This window comes from Ranitomeya imitator, chromosome 3 (assembly GCF_032444005.1).
Source record: "Ranitomeya imitator isolate aRanImi1 chromosome 3, aRanImi1.pri, whole genome shotgun sequence".
In the NCBI taxonomy this organism is placed as follows: domain Eukaryota; kingdom Metazoa; phylum Chordata; class Amphibia; order Anura; family Dendrobatidae; genus Ranitomeya; species Ranitomeya imitator.
The window spans coordinates 507553061-507572280 of NC_091284.1; the positions used below are offsets into that span (position 1 = coordinate 507553061).

The following is a 19220-nucleotide window of genomic DNA, read 5'->3' on the forward strand; positions in this document are numbered from 1 at the left end:
CAGAAGTTCCTGGGCTTTGCTAATTTTTACCGTCGCTTCATCGCTAATTTTTCTAGTGTTGCTAAACCGTTGACTGATTTGACCAAGAAAGGTGCTGATGTGGTCGATTGGTCATCTGCGGCTGTAGAGGCTTTTCAGGAGTTGAAGCGTCGTTTTTCTTCTGCCCCTGTGTTGTGCCAGCCAGATGTTTCGCTCCCGTTTCAGGTCGAGGTTGATGCTTCTGAGATTGGAGCAGGGGCTGTTTTGTCGCAAAGAAGTTCTCATGGCTCGGTGATGAAACCATGTGCCTTCTTTTCTAGAAAGTTCTCGCCTGCTGAGCGCAATTATGATGTTGGCAATCGAGAGTTGTTGGCCATGAAGTGGGCATTCGAGGAGTGGCGACATTGGCTTGAAGGAGCCAAGCATCGCGTGGTGGTCTTGACGGATCACAAGAATTTGACTTATCTCGAGTCTGCCAAACAGTTGAATCCTAGACAGGCTCGATGGTCGCTGTTTTTCTCCCGTTTTGATTTTGTGGTTTCGTACCTTCCGGGCTCTAAGAATGCGAAGGCTGATGCCCTGTTAAGGAGTTTTGTGCCTGACTCTCCGGGTGTTCCTGAGCCGGCGGGTATTCTAAAAGAGGGGGTAATTTTGTCTGCCATCTCCCCTGATTTGCGGCGGGTGCTGCAGAAGTTTCAGGCTGATAGACCTGACCGTTGTCCAGCGGAGAAACTGTTTGTCCCTGATAGATGGACTAGTAGAGTTATCTCTGAGGTTCATTGTTCGGTGTTGGCTGGTCATCCTGGAATCTTTGGTACCAGAGATTTGGTGGCTAGATCCTTTTGGTGGCCTTCTTTGTCACGGGATGTGCGTTCTTTTGTGCAGTCCTGTGGGACTTGTGCTCGGGCTAAGCCCTGCTGTTCTCATGCCAGTGGGTTGCTTTTGCCCTTGCCGGTCCCGAAGAGGCCCTGGACGCATATTTCCATGGATTTTATTTCAGATCTCCCTGTCTCTCAAAGGATGTCGGTTATTTGAGTGGTTTGTGATCGCATCTCTAAGATGGTCCATTTGGTACCCTTGTCTAAATTGCCTTCCTCCTCTGATTTGGTGCCATTGTTTTTCCAGCATGTGGTTTGTTTGCATGGCATTCCGTCTCGAACATCGTCTCGGACAGAGGTTCCCAGTTTGTTTTGAGGTTTTGGCGGTCCTTTTGTGCTAAGATGGGCATTGATTTGTCTTTTTCTTCGGCTTTCCATCCTCAGACAAATGGCCAAACCGAACGAACTAATCAGACTTTGGAAACATATCTGAGATGCTTTGTTTCTGCTGATCAGGATGATTGGGTGTCCTTCTTGCCTTTGGCTGAGTTCGCCCTTAATAATCGGGCCAGCTTGGCTACTTTGGTTTCGCCTTTTTTCTGTAATTCTGGTTTCCATCCTCCTTTCTCTTCAGGGCAGGTTGAGCCTTCGGACTGTCCTGGTGTGGATACTGTGGTGGACAGGTTGCAGCAGATTTGGACTCATGTGGTGGACAATTTGACATTGTCCCAGGAGAAGGCTCAGCGTTTCGCTAACCGCCGGCGCTGTGTTGGTACCCGACTTCGTGTTGGGGATTTGGTTTGGTTGTCGTCCCGTTATGTTCCTATGAAGGTTTCCTCTCCTAAGTTTAAGCCTCGTTTCATTGGTCCGTATAAGATTTCTGAAGTTCTCAATCCTGTGTCATTTCGTTTGGCCCTTCCAGCTTCTTTTGCCATCCATAATGTGTTCCATAGGTCGTTATTGCGGAGATACGTGGCGCCTATGGTTCCCTTCGTTGATCCTCCTGCCCCGGTGTTGGTCGAGGGGGAGTTGGAGTATGTTGTGGAGAAGATTTTGGATTCTCGTATTTCGAGACGGAAACTCCAGTACCTGGTCAAGTGGAAGGGTTATGGTCAGGAAGATAATTCCTGGGTTTTTGCCTCTGATGTTCATGCTGCCGATCTAGTTCGTGCCTTTCATTTGGCTCATCCTGATCGGCCTGGGGGCTCTGGTGAGGGTTCGGTGACCCCTCCTCAAGGGGGGGGTACTGTTGTGAATTCTGTTATCGAACTCCCTCCTGTGGTCATGAATGGTACTTCGGCGAGTTCTGTCCATGGACTCCCTCTGGTGGCTGTGAGTGGAGCTGCTGCTTCTGAGGTTCCTTCCACAGGTGACTTAGTTTATTCTTTGGCTGGCTGCTCTATTTAACTCCACTCGGATGGTTGCTCCATGCCAGCTGTCAATGTTCTTGTACTGGTTCAGTTCGCTCTTGGATCTTTCTGGTGACCTGTCTACTCCAGCAGAAGCTAAGTCCCTGCTAGTTAATTATTTGTTCATTGATTTCTTGTCCAGCTTGCTATCATGATTTTGCCTTGCTAGCTGGAAGCTCTGGGATGCAGAGTGGCACCTCTGCACAGTCGGTGCGTAGGTCTTTTTGCACACTCTGCGTGGTCTTTTTGTAGTTTTTGTGCTGACTGCAAAGATACCTTTCCTATCCTCTGTCTGTTTAGTTAGTCTGGCCTCCCTTTGCTGAACCCTGTTTTATTTCTGTGTTTGTGACTTCCATCTTATCTCACAGTCAATATATGTGGGGGGCTGCCTTTTCCTTTGGGGAATTTCTCTGAGGCAAGGTAGGCTTTATTTTCTATCTCTAGGGCTAGTTAGCTCTTAGGCTGTGAAGAGGCGTCTAGGCAGAGTTAGGTACGCTCCACGGCTATTTCTAGTTGTGTGATAGGATTAGGGATTGCGGTCAGCAGAGCTCCCACTTCCCAGAGCTTGTCCTGTATTAGTTTAACCATCAGGTCGTTCCAGGTGCTCCTAACCACCAGGTCCATATCAGGTTGGTGCTGCAGCACTGCCACAGGGGCGACAGCTGTAGCCAACTTGCGGAAATGGGGGCTGATTTGGAGTACCTTGGCCAGAAACTCTGGCAAATCTAGGTATGTTTTCAGAAAACGCTGAATTACCAAATTGAGTAAATGCCAAGCATAGTGCGTGTGTGAGCTTGTCAAGCTTCACTGCCACCACGAAGTTACGGCCATTATCACACACAACCATGCCTGGTGGGAGGTAAAAGCCACAGGTCTGTCTTTTAAGTAACTCGGCCGCGATGTGTGGTTTGTCTCCTAAACAAATTAGCTTCAGCAGAGCCTGTTTCTGCTTTGCTGAGGCAGTTAAAAATTACACAGATTGGCTTCTAAACCCGGAACGTCTGCTGGGTCAGCGCACACCGTCTCCTTAGGATACGTCTTAAAGGGGCGCCTAAGAGTTCCAGGTCTGAGGGGCGATGGCCGATCAACCAGATTATTGGAGATCAAAGTAAAAAACAAAGAGCGCATACATACCCACAATGCACTGCAGCTAATTATTAAAGGCACAAAGAATGTGTACGGGTTTCCCTTCCTGCCAAGCAGGGACACCGAGGTACCGCCCATATCATTCACCGCCTCCGAGATGGGGGCACGGCAAACGGGACCCCCGGCAACGCAGCAAAAGCGACTTCTATCTGAGGAGGGACGAGGTTATGATCCATAACGGTCCTGAATAGTGGTCATGACGCCATTAGCGAGCACAGAGAGTCTTCCGGCCACAGACTTCACCCCTTGCTTGAAGTTGGCCATGTCGGGGGCAGACGGCATGACGCTGGACAGACTGTAATTTGCTGACGGCTGCTTCTTCTGCTCATCAAACAGGTCGGCGGAGCTGATGGACGCGCTGCCCGAGAGTCTCTCCAGCCGGGACCGAGCTTCATAATACGCGCTGTCTTGTTTCCCAAAGAACATGTCAGAGAAAATCGCTTTTGCGTTGCCAAATGTTTTGGGGCGGGGCTGCGTCAGGTGATGTCGCGGCGGTTGCTGACGTGGCTCTCCTGTCCGGCGCCGGTGGTTCTGTCAGTCGGAAGTTCCCGGAGAGATGGCGGAGCCGCACAAGCAGGACATCGCCGCCATCTTCAAGCGGCTGCGCTCGGTGCCCACGAACAAGGTTTGCTTTGACTGTGGGGCCAAGAACCCGAGCTGGGCCAGTATCACGTACGGCGTCTTCCTTTGCATCGATTGCTCGGGGACGCACCGCTCTCTCGGTGTACATCTCAGCTTCATCAGATCCACTGAACTGGACTCCAACTGGTCGTGGTTCCAGCTGCGCTGCATGCAGGTCGGGGGCAACACGAATGCGGCGGTTTTCTTCCGGCAGCACGGCTGCTCCACGAATGACACCAACGCCAAATACAACAGCCGCGCCTCCAACCTGTACCGAGAGAAGATAAAGACCCTCGCCACGCAGGCCACCAGGAAGCACGGCACCGACCTCTGGATCGACGGCTCCGGGGCCCCACCGCTGTCCCCCAAGGAGAAGGAGGAGGACTTCTTCGCATCTCACGTCGAGCATGTCAGTAATCCGGACTGGGAAGAGCCGCCGACTGCAGATGAGCTGTTAACCCCGAATGTTCAGCAGCCCATCGTCCCTGATGGCAAAAAAGTTTCAGGTGATCCGGAGTCGGGGCCGAGCGTCGAGTGTCTCAGCATGTCCCCCAAGGCGGCACTAGAGGTCAGTTCACTGATCAAGAAAAAGCCAGGGCCAGCTAAGAAAGGGCTTGGGGCCAAGAAGGCCGGTCTGGGGGCCCAGAAAGTGAGCAGCAAGAGCTTCAGCGAAATCGAGAAACAAGCCCACGCCGTAGACAAGATAAAGGAGCAGGAGATGACGAACGCGAGCAAGAAATCCGAAGAGCCCATTGTCTCCTCCTTGCGTCTGGCTTACAAGGATCTGGAAATACAAAAGCAGAAAGATGAAGAGAAGCTGAAGAATCTACCTGCAAAAAAGAAAGCTGAAGCAGAGCGGCTCGGGATGGGTTTTGGAAATCGAAGTGGGATCTCCCATTCTGTCTTATCCGAAATGCAGACCATTGAGCAGGAAGCCCCCAGGGCCGCCAAACCCAAGAAAGTTTATCAAGATGACGCCCAGGACTACTTCTTCTTCAGCAAGTAAAGAAGCTGCGGAGACACCATCACGTGTTTCTCGACGCAAGCAGTGAATAGCCAGGCCTTTCCCCGGGAAGGAACAACCACGGGAAGGGCAGCATCCTATGAAGGAAAGCCACCTATGCCAAGCATGGTATCCATCCACAGACAGCTGTTTCGGGGTTTTTGCCCCTCATCAGTGTGGAGTAGGAATCTGGCTATTAGGAGCAGTGCCTAGTAAAAAGGCTATAAAGGCACAGATGATTGGCCTCGGGGAGACCAAAACATCCAACACTGCGGAGACACCATCACGTGTTTCTCAACGCAGTGATTCCAGAACACTGCCCCCATCCCTTATGGGAAATATGCAAATGCAAGTAAAGAAGCTGCGGAGACACCATCACGTGTTTCTCGACGCAAGCAGTGAATAGCCAGGCCTTTCCCCGGGAAGGAACAACCACGGGAAGGGCAGCATCCTATGAAGGAAAGCCACCTATGCCAAGCATGGTATCCATCCACAGACAGCTGTTTCGGGGTTTTTGCCCCTCATCAGTGTGGAGTAGGAATCTGGCTATTAGGAGCAGTGCCTAGTAAAAAGGCTATAAAGGCACAGATGATTGGCCTCGGGGAGACCAAAACATCCAACACTGCGGAGACACCATCACGTGTTTCTCAACGCAGTGATTCCAGAACACTGCCCCCATCCCTTATGGGAAATATGCAAATGCAAGTAAAGAAGCTGCGGAGACACCATCACGTGTTTCTCGACGGAAGCAGTGAATAGCCAGGCCTTTCCCCGGGAAGGAACAACCACGGGAAGGGCAGCATCCTATGAAGGAAAGCCACCTATGCCAAGCATGGTATCCATCCACAGACAGCTGTTTCGGGGTTTTTGCCCCTCATCAGTGTGGAGTAGGAATCTGGCTATTAGGAGCAGTGCCTAGTAAAAAGGCTATAAAGGCACAGATGATTGGCCTCGGGGAGACCAAAACATCCAACACTGCGGAGACACCATCACGTGTTTCTCAACGCAGTGATTCCAGAACACTGCCCCCATCCCTTATGGGAAATATGCAAATGCAAGTAAAGAAGCTGCGGAGACACCATCACGTGTTTCTCGACGCAAGCAGTGAATAGCCAGGCCTTTCCCCGGGAAGGAACAACCACGGGAAGGGCAGCATCCTATGAAGGAAAGCCACCTATGCCAAGCATGGTATCCATCCACAGACAGCTGTTTCGGGGTTTTTGCCCCTCATCAGTGTGGAGTAGGAATCTGGCTATTAGGAGCAGTGCCTAGTAAAAAGGCTATAAAGGCACAGATGATTGGCCTCGGGGAGACCAAAACATCCAACACTGCGGAGACACCATCACGTGTTTCTCAACGCAGTGATTCCAGAACACTGCCCCCATCCCTTATGGGAAATATGCAAATGCAAGTAAAGAAGCTGCGGAGACACCATCACGTGTTTCTCGACGCAAGCAGTGAATAGCCAGGCCTTTCCCCGGGAAGGAACAACCACGGGAAGGGCAGCATCCTATGAAGGAAAGCCACCTATGCCAAGCATGGTATCCATCCACACACAGCTGTTTCGGGGTTTTTGCCCCTCATCAGTGTGGAGTAGGAATCTGGCTATTAGGAGCAGTGCCTAGTAAAAAGGCTATAAAGGCACAGATGATTGGCCTCGGGGAGACCAAAACATCCAACACTGCGGAGACACCATCACGTGTTTCTCAACGCAGTGATTCCAGAACACTGCCCCCATCCCTTATGGGAAATATGCAAATGCAAGTAAAGAAGCTGCGGAGACACCATCACGTGTTTCTCGACGCAAGCAGTGAATAGCCAGGCCTTTCCCCGGGAAGGAACAACCACGGGAAGGGCAGCATCCTATGAAGGAAAGCCACCTATGCCAAGCATGGTATCCATCCACAGACAGCTGTTTCGGGGTTTTTGCCCCTCATCAGTGTGGAGTAGGAATCTGGCTATTAGGAGCAGTGCCTAGTAAAAAGGCTATAAAGGCACAGATGATTGGCCTCGGGGAGACCAAAACATCCAACACTGCGGAGACACCATCACGTGTTTCTCAACGCAGTGATTCCAGAACACTGCCCCCATCCCTTATGGGAAATATGCAAATGCAAGTAAAGAAGCTGCGGAGACACCATCACGTGTTTCTCGACGCAAGCAGTGAATAGCCAGGCCTTTCCCCGGGAAGGAACAACCACGGGAAGGTCAGCATCCTATGAAGGAAAGCCACCTATGCCAAGCATGGTATCCATCCACAGACAGCTGTTTCGGGGTTTTTGCCCCTCATCAGTGTGGAGTAGGAATCTGGCTATTAGGAGCAGTGCCTAGTAAAAAGGCTATAAAGGCACAGATGATTGGCCTCGGGGAGACCAAAACATCCAACACTGCGGAGACACCATCACGTGTTTCTCAACGCAGTGATTCCAGAACACTGCCCCCATCCCTTATGGGAAATATGCAAATGCAAGTAAAGAAGCTGCGGAGACACCATCACGTGTTTCTCGACGCAAGCAGTGAATAGCCAGGCCTTTCCCCGGGAAGGAACAACCACGGGAAGGGCAGCATCCTATGAAGGAAAGCCACCTATGCCAAGCATGGTATCCATCCACAGACAGCTGTTTCGGGGTTTTTGCCCCTCATCAGTGTGGAGTAGGAATCTGGCTATTAGGAGCAGTGCCTAGTAAAAAGGCTATAAAGGCACAGATGATTGGCCTCGGGGAGACCAAAACATCCAACACTGCGGAGACACCATCACGTGTTTCTCAACGCAGTGATTCCAGAACACTGCCCCCATCCCTTATGGGAAATATGCAAATGCAAGTAAAGAAGCTGCGGAGACACCATCACGTGTTTCTCGACGCAAGCAGTGAATAGCCAGGCCTTTCCCCGGGAAGGAACAACCACGGGAAGGGCAGCATCCTATGAAGGAAAGCCACCTATGCCAAGCATGGTATCCATCCACAGACAGCTGTTTCGGGGTTTTTGCCCCTCATCAGTGTGGAGTAGGAATCTGGCTATTAGGAGCAGTGCCTAGTAAAAAGGCTATAAAGGCACAGATGATTGGCCTCGGGGAGACCAAAACATCCAACACTGCGGAGACACCATCACGTGTTTCTCAACGCAGTGATTCCAGAACACTGCCCCCATCCCTTATGGGAAATATGCAAATGCAAGTAAAGAAGCTGCGGAGACACCATCACGTGTTTCTCGACGCAAGCAGTGAATAGCCAGGCCTTTCCCCGGGAAGGAACAACCACGGGAAGGGCAACATCCTATGAAGGAAAGCCACCTATGCCAAGCATGGTATCCATCCACAGACAGCTGTATCTGTGTGTGTATGTTGAGAGATTGTTTGTGGGACTGTATGAGTCGGAAGAAGAGTGTATTTGTTTTGAGTTTGGACTTTGAAAAGGCGTATGATCGGTTATCACATAGTTTTTTGTTCCGGGTATTATTGAGAATGGGGTTTCCGCCTGATTTTGTTTGGAGGGTGAGGAGCTTATATAAAGACATTTATAGTTGTGTTTTGATGAATGGTTCTGTGGGTAGAAGAGTGAATGTTTTTTCAGGTGTGCGACAAGGTTGTCCTTTGTCTCCTGTGGTTTTTATTTGTGCGATTGAACCGTTGCTTTGTATGTTGAGGAAAGATAAAGTGATTAGAGGAGTACAAGTGCCAGGAGGTGGAGGGAGGGAATGGAAGGTTAGTGCTTATATGGATGACGTGTGTGTGTTGTGTGATTCAGAGTATTCTGTGAGGCGGGTGAAGTTATTATCGTCTATTTTTTGTGGTGCGTCAGCATTTAAGGTGAATTGGGAGAAGAGTGAGTGTAAGGTTTTTGGGGGAGGGGTTTTAAGTAAGGATGTAGGAGTGAATGAGGTGACTGGGTCTATTAAGGTTTTGGGGGTGAAATTTTCAGAGAGTTTGGATGGGAAAGAAAGTTGGGATGATGCAAAAGGAAAGGTTGAGCGGAAGTTATGTTTTTGGAAGATGAGAAGTCTTTCGTTTTTTGGAAAAATCTTAGTTATTAAAAGTGTGATTTTGCCTATTTTCTTATATATTGCAGTGGTCTTTCCGCCGGGGTATATGTGTATGAGAGGGTTAAATAGGATTCTGTTTGTGTTTTTGTGGAATTCTAGAATGGAGAGGGCTAGGAGGGAGGTTTTGGTGAAACGTTTAGAAAAAGGTGGGTTGGGTTTTCCAAACCTTGAGGTGTTTCTTGGTGTAAATATTGTGGTTTTTGTGTTGAGGGTGATTAGGATGGATGGCAAGTTTTCTTGTCTGTGTAGGTTTTTGTTTGGGGCGTATTTATTTCGTTTGAAGTGGCGAGAGAGGGATCTGAGGTATCCGGTTGCTTTTGACGTGCCTAGATGGTATGTGTGGGTTTATAAATTTTTGGTGAAGTATGAGTTATGTGATGTGGATGTTAGGTTGTTGAGTAATAAGAAGGCTGTATATAGGATGATTGAATGTAGAGAGACAGAGTGTGGAATAAACATGGTAAGAGGGAATGATATAGAAAAAGTATGGAAGAAAGTGCGGTTAGACGGTATGACGAATAGGCAGAGTGAGATTGTGTGGCAGTCTTTGCATGGAGTGTTACCAGTTAGAGAATTTCAGAAGAATCGTGGGTTGGGGAGAAATGATATGTGTCCGAGAGGTGGGTGTGGTGGAAGGGAAAGTGTAATACATGTGTTTTGGAATTGTCATTATGCTAGGGAGGTGATTGGAAGAATGGGACCGTTGTGTAAAGAATTGTGTGGTGTGAGCTTGTTATCATTCGAGTTGTTCATGTTTGGCTTGGGAATGTGTGATGGAGTGAAGGAGAGAGTGTTGTGGTTAATAGTTGCATGTATAAAAGAAGTATTATGGGATGTGAGGAATGTGTATGTTTTTAAGAGAAAGGAAATTGTAGTAAAGAATAGTCTAAAAGTGATTTTGGGGAAGATGTATGTGTGTTTTCTATGGGATAAAAGAAGAAGGGGGGAGGTGGATGCCGAAGGGATTTGGAAGGTGAAGAAGTGGAGATACCTTGTAAATATGTCTTGACTTGCTTTTTCTGATGTTGTATTAAACTGAAATTTTCCGATGATGATGGGAACAGCTTTTGTGTTTTGGATTTGACGCAGCTGTTTGGGATTTTTCTTTGGTCTTGGATTTCTGGACCGTGGATTTTCCCATCTGAGGGAAAAAAAAAAAAAAAAAAAAGAAACAGCTGTCTGTATATGGATACCATGCTTGGCATAGGTGGCTTTCCTTCATAGGATGCTGCCCTTCCCGTGGTTGTTCCTTCCCGGGGAAAGGCCTGGCTATTCACTGCTTGCGTCGAGAAACACGTGATGGTGTCTCCGCAGCTTCTTTACTTGCATTTGCATATTTCCCATAAGGGATGGGGGCAGTGTTCTGGAATCACTGCGTTGAGAAACACGTGATGGTGTCTCCGCAGTGTTGGATGTTTTGGTCTCCCCGAGGCCAATCATCTGTGCCTTTATAGCCTTTTTACTAGGCACTGCTCCTAATAGCCAGATTCCTACTCCACACTGATGAGGGGCAAAAACCCCGAAACAGCTGTCTGGAGTGAGGTTTTCTGGAGCAATCCAGACCCTTTTGCAGAGAATTCTGTTTTTTTCTGTGGTCGTTTGTACCGACAGCTTTGAAGATGAGTTATGTGAGGAACACCATCCGAGTGACGTTGGAGCCATCTATCCGGGCAAGGAACAGCGTGGTCTTTATTGTTCGTGACCTTATTGAGGAAAAGGCTGGAGGAAAGAGAGAAAACATCTTTAGTATCAATGAGTTCCCTAATCAAGGTAACTACGACATTACTTTTATGTCAGAGCATTATTGCCTGAACATCTATGAGTGGTTCCGGAATCATGCCAGAGATCCCTGTTTGAAGGGAGTGAAATGTGAACCACTGTTTGGTCTTCAGGAAAGGCAGGTGACTATCACTGTCTATAACCCCTTTACTGAACCTGCATTGTTGGAGAGCTTCCTCTCACAGTATTGTGACTTTGTTTCAAGGGGAGAGAAGCAAGTGAACTGCTTAGGAATCTTTAATTGTCGATACAAGTATCGTGTAAGGTTCAGAAGAGATCCTGGCAGTGTGGGTGGGTTCAGACACCCTCCGGCGAACTTCTCTGTGGCAGGGCATAGGGGTTTCCTGACGTCCCCTGGGCAGCCTCTGTTTTGCAGGAGATGTTTCTCTTTTGGACATGTCCAGGCAGACTGCCAGAAGGGGCAGTGTTGCCGAAACTGCAAGAAGGAGGGGCATATGGCTGGTGATTGCCCGATGGCTAAGACCTGTGATGTGTGTGGTAGTAGTGACCACATATATAAGGATTGTCCGCAGAGAGCGCCTAGACGCTCAGAGAGTGAATGGAGAGAGGAGGAGGAGAGAAGGAGGAGGTTGGCGATTATCAGAAAGGAATCTGAAAGAATGGAGAGAGAGGAAAGGAGGGAGAGGGAGAGGGAAAGACGCTCTGTGACTCCAGATGACATTGTGCTAGCACCCCGTGGTACTATGAGTGATGCACAGAAGGAAGATAAGGAGTTTTGGTTGGCGGCAAAAAAAGTAGAGAAGGGGTTTAAGAAGAAAGAAGAAGATCAGGAAGAAGATGAGGAAGAAGATGATGACTCTACTGTGCCTGAAATGTTTTCTCTTGAGGAAGCAATGGATGCAACGGAGGAAGACGTGCGCATTTCTGAAGCTGAGAGCCCTGTGCACCCCTCAGATCCTCAGAATATTGGAGGGCTTTCTTCAGATGAGGACAGGGGTGGGAATAAGTGTCAGAGGGAGGAGGATGGGGAAAGTGATGAGGCATCCACTAGTATGCCTAAGAGAAAAATTGGGCCGGCTATAAAAAAATGGAGTGAGCACGAAGGGGCTAGTGGTTCAGAGACTTGCTGTTCAGTCCGAATGGCAGAGGAGGACAATGGTGATACTGGGTAAAATGAAAGCTCAGTGGATCTGTTGTTTTTTTTTTTTTCTCTCCTTTCTGTGAGACTTGACCTTTGTCAAGGGCTTTTTGTGTAATGTGTGTAGTTTTGTGGTAATTTTTGCATTGTTTTTTGTTTTTATAGTATGGGTTTTTCTATAGTTTCTCAAAATGTGAGAGTTTTTAAGAAAGCAAGGAGGAGAGCAGCAATTTTGGATTTTTTAGCTATGCAGAGTGCATCTATTTTTTGTTTGCAAGAATGTGGGATTGTGGATGGTGTGAAAGGGGATGAGTGGTCTTATGGTGCGTCTGTATGGTCTGGTAGTGCAAATAATAGAAATGATGGTGTGGGTATTTTAGTTAAGGGGCAGGAGGTGGTTTTGAATAATTATTTGGTGGTGGAGGTGGGGAGGTGTATCTTAGCAAATTTTGAATATAAAAATGCTAAGTTTTGTGTTATCAATATTTATGCGCCAGTAGAAAAAAATGAGCGTAAGTTATTATTTGAAAAAGTGAAGCTTTTTGTTCCAGGAAGAGTGCCTGTGGTGATTGTGGGTGATATGAATTGTGATGTGGGGGGAGTGAATGTGGATGTGTCTGGAAAAGTTTTGCTGGAGTTAGTTACTGACTTTGATTTGAGTGATATGCAGCGTGTGTGTAAGGTTAACCCTTTGTTAGATACCTTTTTTTCTGATAGTGGAAGAGCACAGTCCAGGTTGGATTATTGTTTTATTTCTAAAAATATTATTCCTGTTGGATATAAGCAGGATAGGGTCGTTTTTTCGGACCATGTTTGTGTGTTGTGCGAGTTAGATATTAATGTTAGTGGTGTGTTTGGAAAGGGTTTGTGGAAATTAAATGTGAAATTGTTGGAAAATGAAGCTGTGAGGAAGGAGTATGTGAGAAAGTATGAACAGTGGTGTAAAAGTAAGGAAAGTTTTGGGAATGTTTGTGAGTGGTGGGATTGGGTTAAGAGGCAGACAAAAAAGTTTTTTAAAAGTGTGGGGTATGAATTTGCGGCAATTAAGAGGGAAAAGTTTGTTAAGTTGAATGCCCGTTTATGTTTATTGTATAAATTGAGGGAAGGAGGAATGGAGGTGGAGGAGGGGATAAAAAAGGTTAAAAAAGAAATTAATGAGTTTTTGGAGGAGAAAGGGAAGAGTATTATTTTTAGAGCAAAAATTGATAGAATGGAGCAAGATGAAAGGTGTTCAAGGTTTTTCTTCAAAAAGGTTTTTGGGAAAAAGCAGAGTATGAGTGTTTTGAATGCAGAGGATGGAAGAGAGGTAAGTGGGGAGGATATGTGTGAACATGTGGCTAAGTTTTATGAGGAGCTGTATGCAGTGAAGTGGAGGGATGAGGCTTTGGAGGAGGATGTACTAAGTGTATTAGAAAATAAATTGAGTGAGATGGAGAGAGAGAGAGTGATGGGTGAGGTGACAGGTGATGAGGTATGGAAGGTAATGAATAGCATGGCGTTAAATAAGACTCCAGGAGAGGATGGTCTTCCTATAGAGTTTTATAGGGTGATGTGGCATGTGATTGGTAAGGATTTTGTGGATGTGTGTAAGTATATGTGGTCTAGTATGGAGGTGGCTGAGAGTATGCGTGCAGGGATGGTTGTGTTAATGCCTAAAAAAGGAGATTTGAAGAGTTTAAAAAATTGGAGACCGATAACGTTGTTGAATTGCGATTATAAGATCTATGCGAAAGTAATGGCGAATAGGATGCGTGATGTGATAGAGAGTGTGATTGGGGATGAACAGTGTTGTGCAGTGCCTGGGAGACGTATACATGAGTGTGTGTGTATGTTGAGAGATTGTTTGTGGGACTGTATGAATCGGAAGAAGAGTGTATTTGTTTTGAGTTTGGACTTTGAAAAGGCGTATGATCGGTTATCACATAGTTTTTTGTTCCGGGTATTATTGAGAATGGGGTTTCCGCCTGATTTTGTTTGGAGGGTGAGGAGCTTATATAAAGACATTTATAGTTGTGTTTTGATGAATGGTTCTGTGGGTAGAAGAGTGAATGTTTTTTCAGGTGTGAGACAAGGTTGTCCTTTGTCTCCTGTGGTTTTTATTTGTGCGATTGAACCGTTGCTTTGTATGTTGAGGAAAGATAAAGTGATTAGAGGAGTACAAGTGCCAGGAGGTGGAGGGAGGGAATGGAAGGTTAGTGCTTATATGGATGACGTGTGTGTGTTGTGTGATTCAGAGTATTCTGTGAGGCGGGTGAAGTTATTAGCGTCTATTTTTTGTGGTGCGTCAGCATTTAAGGTGAATTGGGAGAAGAGTGAGTGTAAGGTTTTTGGGGGAGGGGTTTTAAGTAAGGATGTAGGAGTGAATGAGGTGACTGGGTCTATTAAGGTTTTGGGGGTGAAATTTTCAGAGAGTTTGGATGGGAAAGAAAGTTGGGATGATGCGAAAGGAAAGGTTGAGCGGAAGCTATGTTTTTGGAAGATGAGAAGTCTTTCGTTTTTTGGAAAAATCTTAGTTATTAAAAGTGTGATTTTGCCTATTTTCTTATATATTGCAGTGGTCTTTCCGCCGGGGTATATGTGTATGAGGGGGTTAAATAGGATTCTGTTTGTGTTTTTGTGGAATTCTAGAATGGAGAGGGCTAGGAGGGAGGTTTTGGTGAAACGTTTAGAAAAAGGTGGGTTGGGTTTTCCAAACCTTGAGGTGTTTTTTGGTGTAAATATTGTGGTTTTTGTGTTGAGGATGATTAGGATGGATGGCAAGTTTTCTTGTCTGTGTAGGTTTTTGTTTGGGGCGTATTTATTTCGTTTGAAGTGGCGAGAGAGGGATCTGAGGTATCCGGTTGCTTTTGACGTGCCTAGATGGTATGTGTGGGTTTATAAATTTTTGGTGAAGTATGAGTTGTGTGATGTGGATGTTAGGTTGTTGAGTAATAAGAAGGCTGTGTATAGGATGATTGAATGTAGAGAGACAGAGTGTGGAATAAACATGGTTAGAGGGAATGATATAGAAAAAGTATGGAAGAAAGTGCGGTTGGACGGTATGACGAATAGGCAGAGTGAGATTGTGTGGCAGTCTTTGCATGGAGTGTTACCAGTTAGAGAATTTCAGAAGAATCGTGGGTTGGGGAGAAGTGATATGTGTCCGAGAGGTGGGTGTGGTGGAAGGGAAAGTGTAATACATGTGTTTTGGAATTGTCATTATGCTAGGGAGGTGATTGGAAGAATGGGACCGTTGTGTAAAGAATTGTGTGGTGTGAGCTTGTTATCATTCGAGTTGTTCATGTTTGGCTTGGGAATGTGTGATGGAGTGAAGGAGAGAGTGTTGTGGTTAATAGTTGCATGTATAAAGGAAGTATTATGGGATGTGAGGAATGTGTATGTTTTTAAGAGAAAGGAAATTGTAGTAAAGAATAGTCTAAAAGTGATTTTGGGGAAGATGTATGTGTGTTTTCTATGAGATAAAAGAAGAAGGGGGGAGGTGGATGCCGAAGGGATTTGGAAGGTGAAGAAGTGGAGATACCTTGTAAATATGTCTTGATTTGTTTTTTCTGATGTTGTGTTAAACTGAAATTTTCCGATGATGATGGGAACAGCTTTTGTGTTTTGGATTTGACGCAGCTGTTTGGGATTTTTCTTTGGTCTTGGATTTCTGGACCGTGGATTTTCCCATCTGGGGGAAAAAAAAAAAAAAAAAAAAAAAAGAAACAGCTGTCTGTGGATGGATACCATGCTTGGCATAGGTGGCTTTCCTTCATAGGATGCTGCCCTTCCCGTGGTTGTTCCTTCCCGGGGAAAGGCCTGGCTATTCACTGCTTGCGTCGAGAAACACGTGATGGTGTCTCCGCAGCTTCTTTACTTGCATTTGCATATTTCCCATAAGGGATGGGGGCAGTGTTCTGGAATCACTGCGTTGAGAAACACGTGATGGTGTCTCCGCAGTGTTGGATGTTTTGGTCTCCCCGAGGCCAATCATCTGTGCCTTTATAGCCTTTTTACTAGGCACTGCTCCTAATAGCCAGATTCCTACTCCACACTGATGAGGGGCAAAAACCCCGAAACAGCTGTCTGTGGATGGATACCATGCTTGGCATAGGTGGCTTTCCTTCATAGGATGCTGCCCTTCCCGTGGTTGTTCCTTCCCGGGGAAAGGCCTGGCTATTCACTGCTTGCGTCGAGAAACACGTGATGGTGTCTCCGCAGCTTCTTTACTTGCATTTGCATATTTCCCATAAGGGATGGGGGCAGTGTTCTGGAATCACTGCGTTGAGAAGCACGTGATGGTGTCTCCGCAGTGTTGGATGTTTTGGTCTCCCCAAGGCCAATCATCTGTGCCTTTATAGCCTTTTTACTAGGCACTGCTCCTAATAGCCAGATTCCTACTCCACACTGATGAGGGGCAAAAACCCCGAAACAGCTGTCTGTGGATGGATACCATGCTTGGCATAGGTGGCTTTCCTTCATAGGATGCTGCCCTTCCCGTGGTTGTTCCTTCCCGGGGAAAGGCCTGGCTATTCACTGCTTGCGTCGAGAAACACGTGATGGTGTCTCCGCAGCTTCTTTACTTGCATTTGCATATTTCCCATAAGGGATGGGGGCAGTGTTCTGGAATCACTGCGTTGAGAAACACGTGATGGTGTCTCCGCAGTGTTGGATGTTTTGGTCTCCCCGAGGCCAATCATCTGTGCCTTTATAGCCTTTTTACTAGGCACTGCTCCTAATAGCCAGATTCCTACTACACACTGATGAGGGGCAAAAACCCCGAAACAGCTGTCTGTGGATGGATACCATGCTTGGCATAGGTGGCTTTCCATCATAGGATGCTGCCCTTCCCGTGGTTGTTCCTTCCCGGGGAAAGGCCTGGCTATTCACTGCTTGCGTCGAGAAACACGTGATGGTGTCTCCGCAGCTTCTTTACTTGCATTTGCATATTTCCCATAAGGGATGGGGGCAGTGTTCTGGAATCACTGCGTTGAGAAACACGTGATGGTGTCTCCGCAGTGTTGGATGTTTTGGTCTCCCCGAGGCCAATCATCTGTGCCTTTATAGCCTTTTTACTAGGCACTGCTCCTAATAGCCAGATTCCTACTCCACACTGATGAGGGGCAAAAACCCCGAAACAGCTGTCTGTGGATGGATACCATGCTTGGCATAGGTGGCTTTCCTTCATAGGATGCTGCCCTTCCCGTGGTTGTTCCTTCCTGGGGAAAGGCCTGGCTATTCACTGCTTGCGTCGAGAAACACGTGATGGTGTCTCCGCAGCTTCTTTACTTGCATTTGCATATTTCCCATAAGGGATGGGGGCAGTGTTCTGGAATCACTGCGTTGAGAAACACGTGATGGTGTCTCCGCAGTGTTGGATGTTTTGGTCTCCCCGAGGCCAATCATCTGTGCCTTTATATACTTCTTCTTCAGCGGCACCAGCAGCTCCCGGTCTCGATACCGGGACGACCCACCCGAGCCGGTCAGCAGTTCATTCCTGAGCTGGGACGAGCAACCCGACGATGACTGGAAAAAGGAAACGACCAGTACCAACTACGACACAACCCTCAGCTCCAAGACCAGCAGCTACGACGACCGCCCAGCGACTCGTCGTAAGCCCGATCTGGATCCCGGTCCAGTTTCAGATGACGCCCAGAAAAAATTTGGCAACGCAAAAGCGATTTCCTCTGACATGTTCTTTGGGAAACAAGACAGCGCGGATTATTATGCTCGGTCCCGGCTGGAGAGACTCTCGGGCAGCGCGTCCATCAGCTCCGCCGACCTGTTTGATGAGCAGAAGAAGCAGCCGTCAGCAAATTACAGTCTGTCCAGCGTCATGCCGTCTGCCCCCGACATGGCCAACTTCAAGCAAGGGGTGAAGTCTGTGGCCGGAAGACTCTCTGTGCTCGCCAATGGCGTCATGACCACTATCCAGGACCGTTATGGATCATAACCTCGTCCCTCCTCAGATAGAAGTCGCTTTTGCTGCATTGCCGGGGGTCCTGTTTGCCGTGCCCCCACCTCGGAGGCGGTGAATGATATGGGCGGTACCTCGGTGTCCCTGCTTGGCAGGAAGGGAAACCCGTACACATTCTTTGTGCCTTTAATAATTAGCTGCAGTGCATTGTGGGAATGTATGTATGCGCTCTTTGTTTTTTACTTTGATCTCTAATAATCTGGTTGATCGGCCATCGCCCCTCAGACCTGGAACTCTTAGGCGCCCCTTTAAGACGTATCCTAAGGAGACGGTGTGCGCCGACCCAGCAGACGTTCCGGGCTTAGAAGCCGATCTGTGTAATTTTTAATTGAGAATTTAAGTTAAAAAAAAAAAAAAAAATTCCTTTAATCCGATGGAATGAATCATTCCGGATTATCAGACGTTTGCACGGAATTAGATTGAGTTCTGCCGGGAGGTGAAGATGAAACACTAAAGTAATATTTGTCACAGCCCCAACAGGTCCTCAGATTTGCTGAGGCAGTGCTGCAGAGCTTCCATCTTTTGGCTGATATGGACAAAGTGCTCTGAGATAATACTTCGGAGATGGGGGAGCAGGAGGGTATGCAAGAATTGATGTATGATGTGGAGGAAACTCTGATAGAAGTAGGACCAGCAATCCATGGCGATGGAAGCGCATGCACCGTTCCAAGGTAGGACTCAACGCCAACCTCCAAACCCTTGCCCACGTGTCAATCATTAAGGGGACAATCCCAATAACCATGTTGGTAAGGGCAAGGGTGATGTTCCTGGATATGTGCTGTCACAAGACCAGGACACCACACCGGGAGAAAAAGTGGTGTCTGGGGACCAAGTACCAAAAGATGGCTGTCATCATGAGTTAGCAGAAATCCTCTGTGTCATTAAGTCTACTCAGCAGCAATTCCATGGCAAGCACCCTGCAGGTGTGCCCACTTAGCCTGTGGATGGGTGGCTGGAAACTCTGTTTATTTCCAGGGCCTGGGGTAGGGACAGCTGAGCGCTATGCTGGGACAAGTATTTGGAAGTGTCTGATGATGCTGCATCAGAATGTGCAAGGACAGGTGCAGGGCGGGAGGAATCTGTGCCAGTGTCATTGACAGAGTATTAGGAAGCACCCAGCATAGGGGAAGAGGCAGCTGTGTAACCTGGTGGCACCAATCATGTACCCAGGCTTTCCGCCCACCAAGTCGAGTGCTTAGATGACATGTGCGTGATCATGCTGGTGGTGGTTAGGCTCTTAGTGGTCAGGCACCTGCTGATCTTGGCATGGCACAGGTTGCAAATGACTATTTACTTGTCTCAGAGCTTTCTTTTAAAAAGTCCCAGGCTGGGTAACATCTAACTCTTTGACAGAGAAATCCAGGAGTGT

At 47.5% G+C, this 19220-nt stretch overlaps 1 protein-coding gene across 1 annotated transcript; it reads left to right on the top strand.

Moving 5' to 3' along the window:
- The first annotated feature begins 3832 nt into the window (after positions 1-3832).
- Positions 3833-18341, top strand: LOC138670392 (ADP-ribosylation factor GTPase-activating protein 3-like). The gene is made up of 2 exons (XM_069757664.1): positions 3833-4975; positions 17317-18341. The coding sequence occupies exons 1-2, from the start codon at positions 3909-3911 to the stop codon at positions 17825-17827; spliced, it is 1578 nt and encodes a 525-aa protein (XP_069613765.1). The 5' UTR covers positions 3833-3908; the 3' UTR covers positions 17828-18341.
- The last annotated feature ends 879 nt before the right edge of the window (positions 18342-19220 follow it).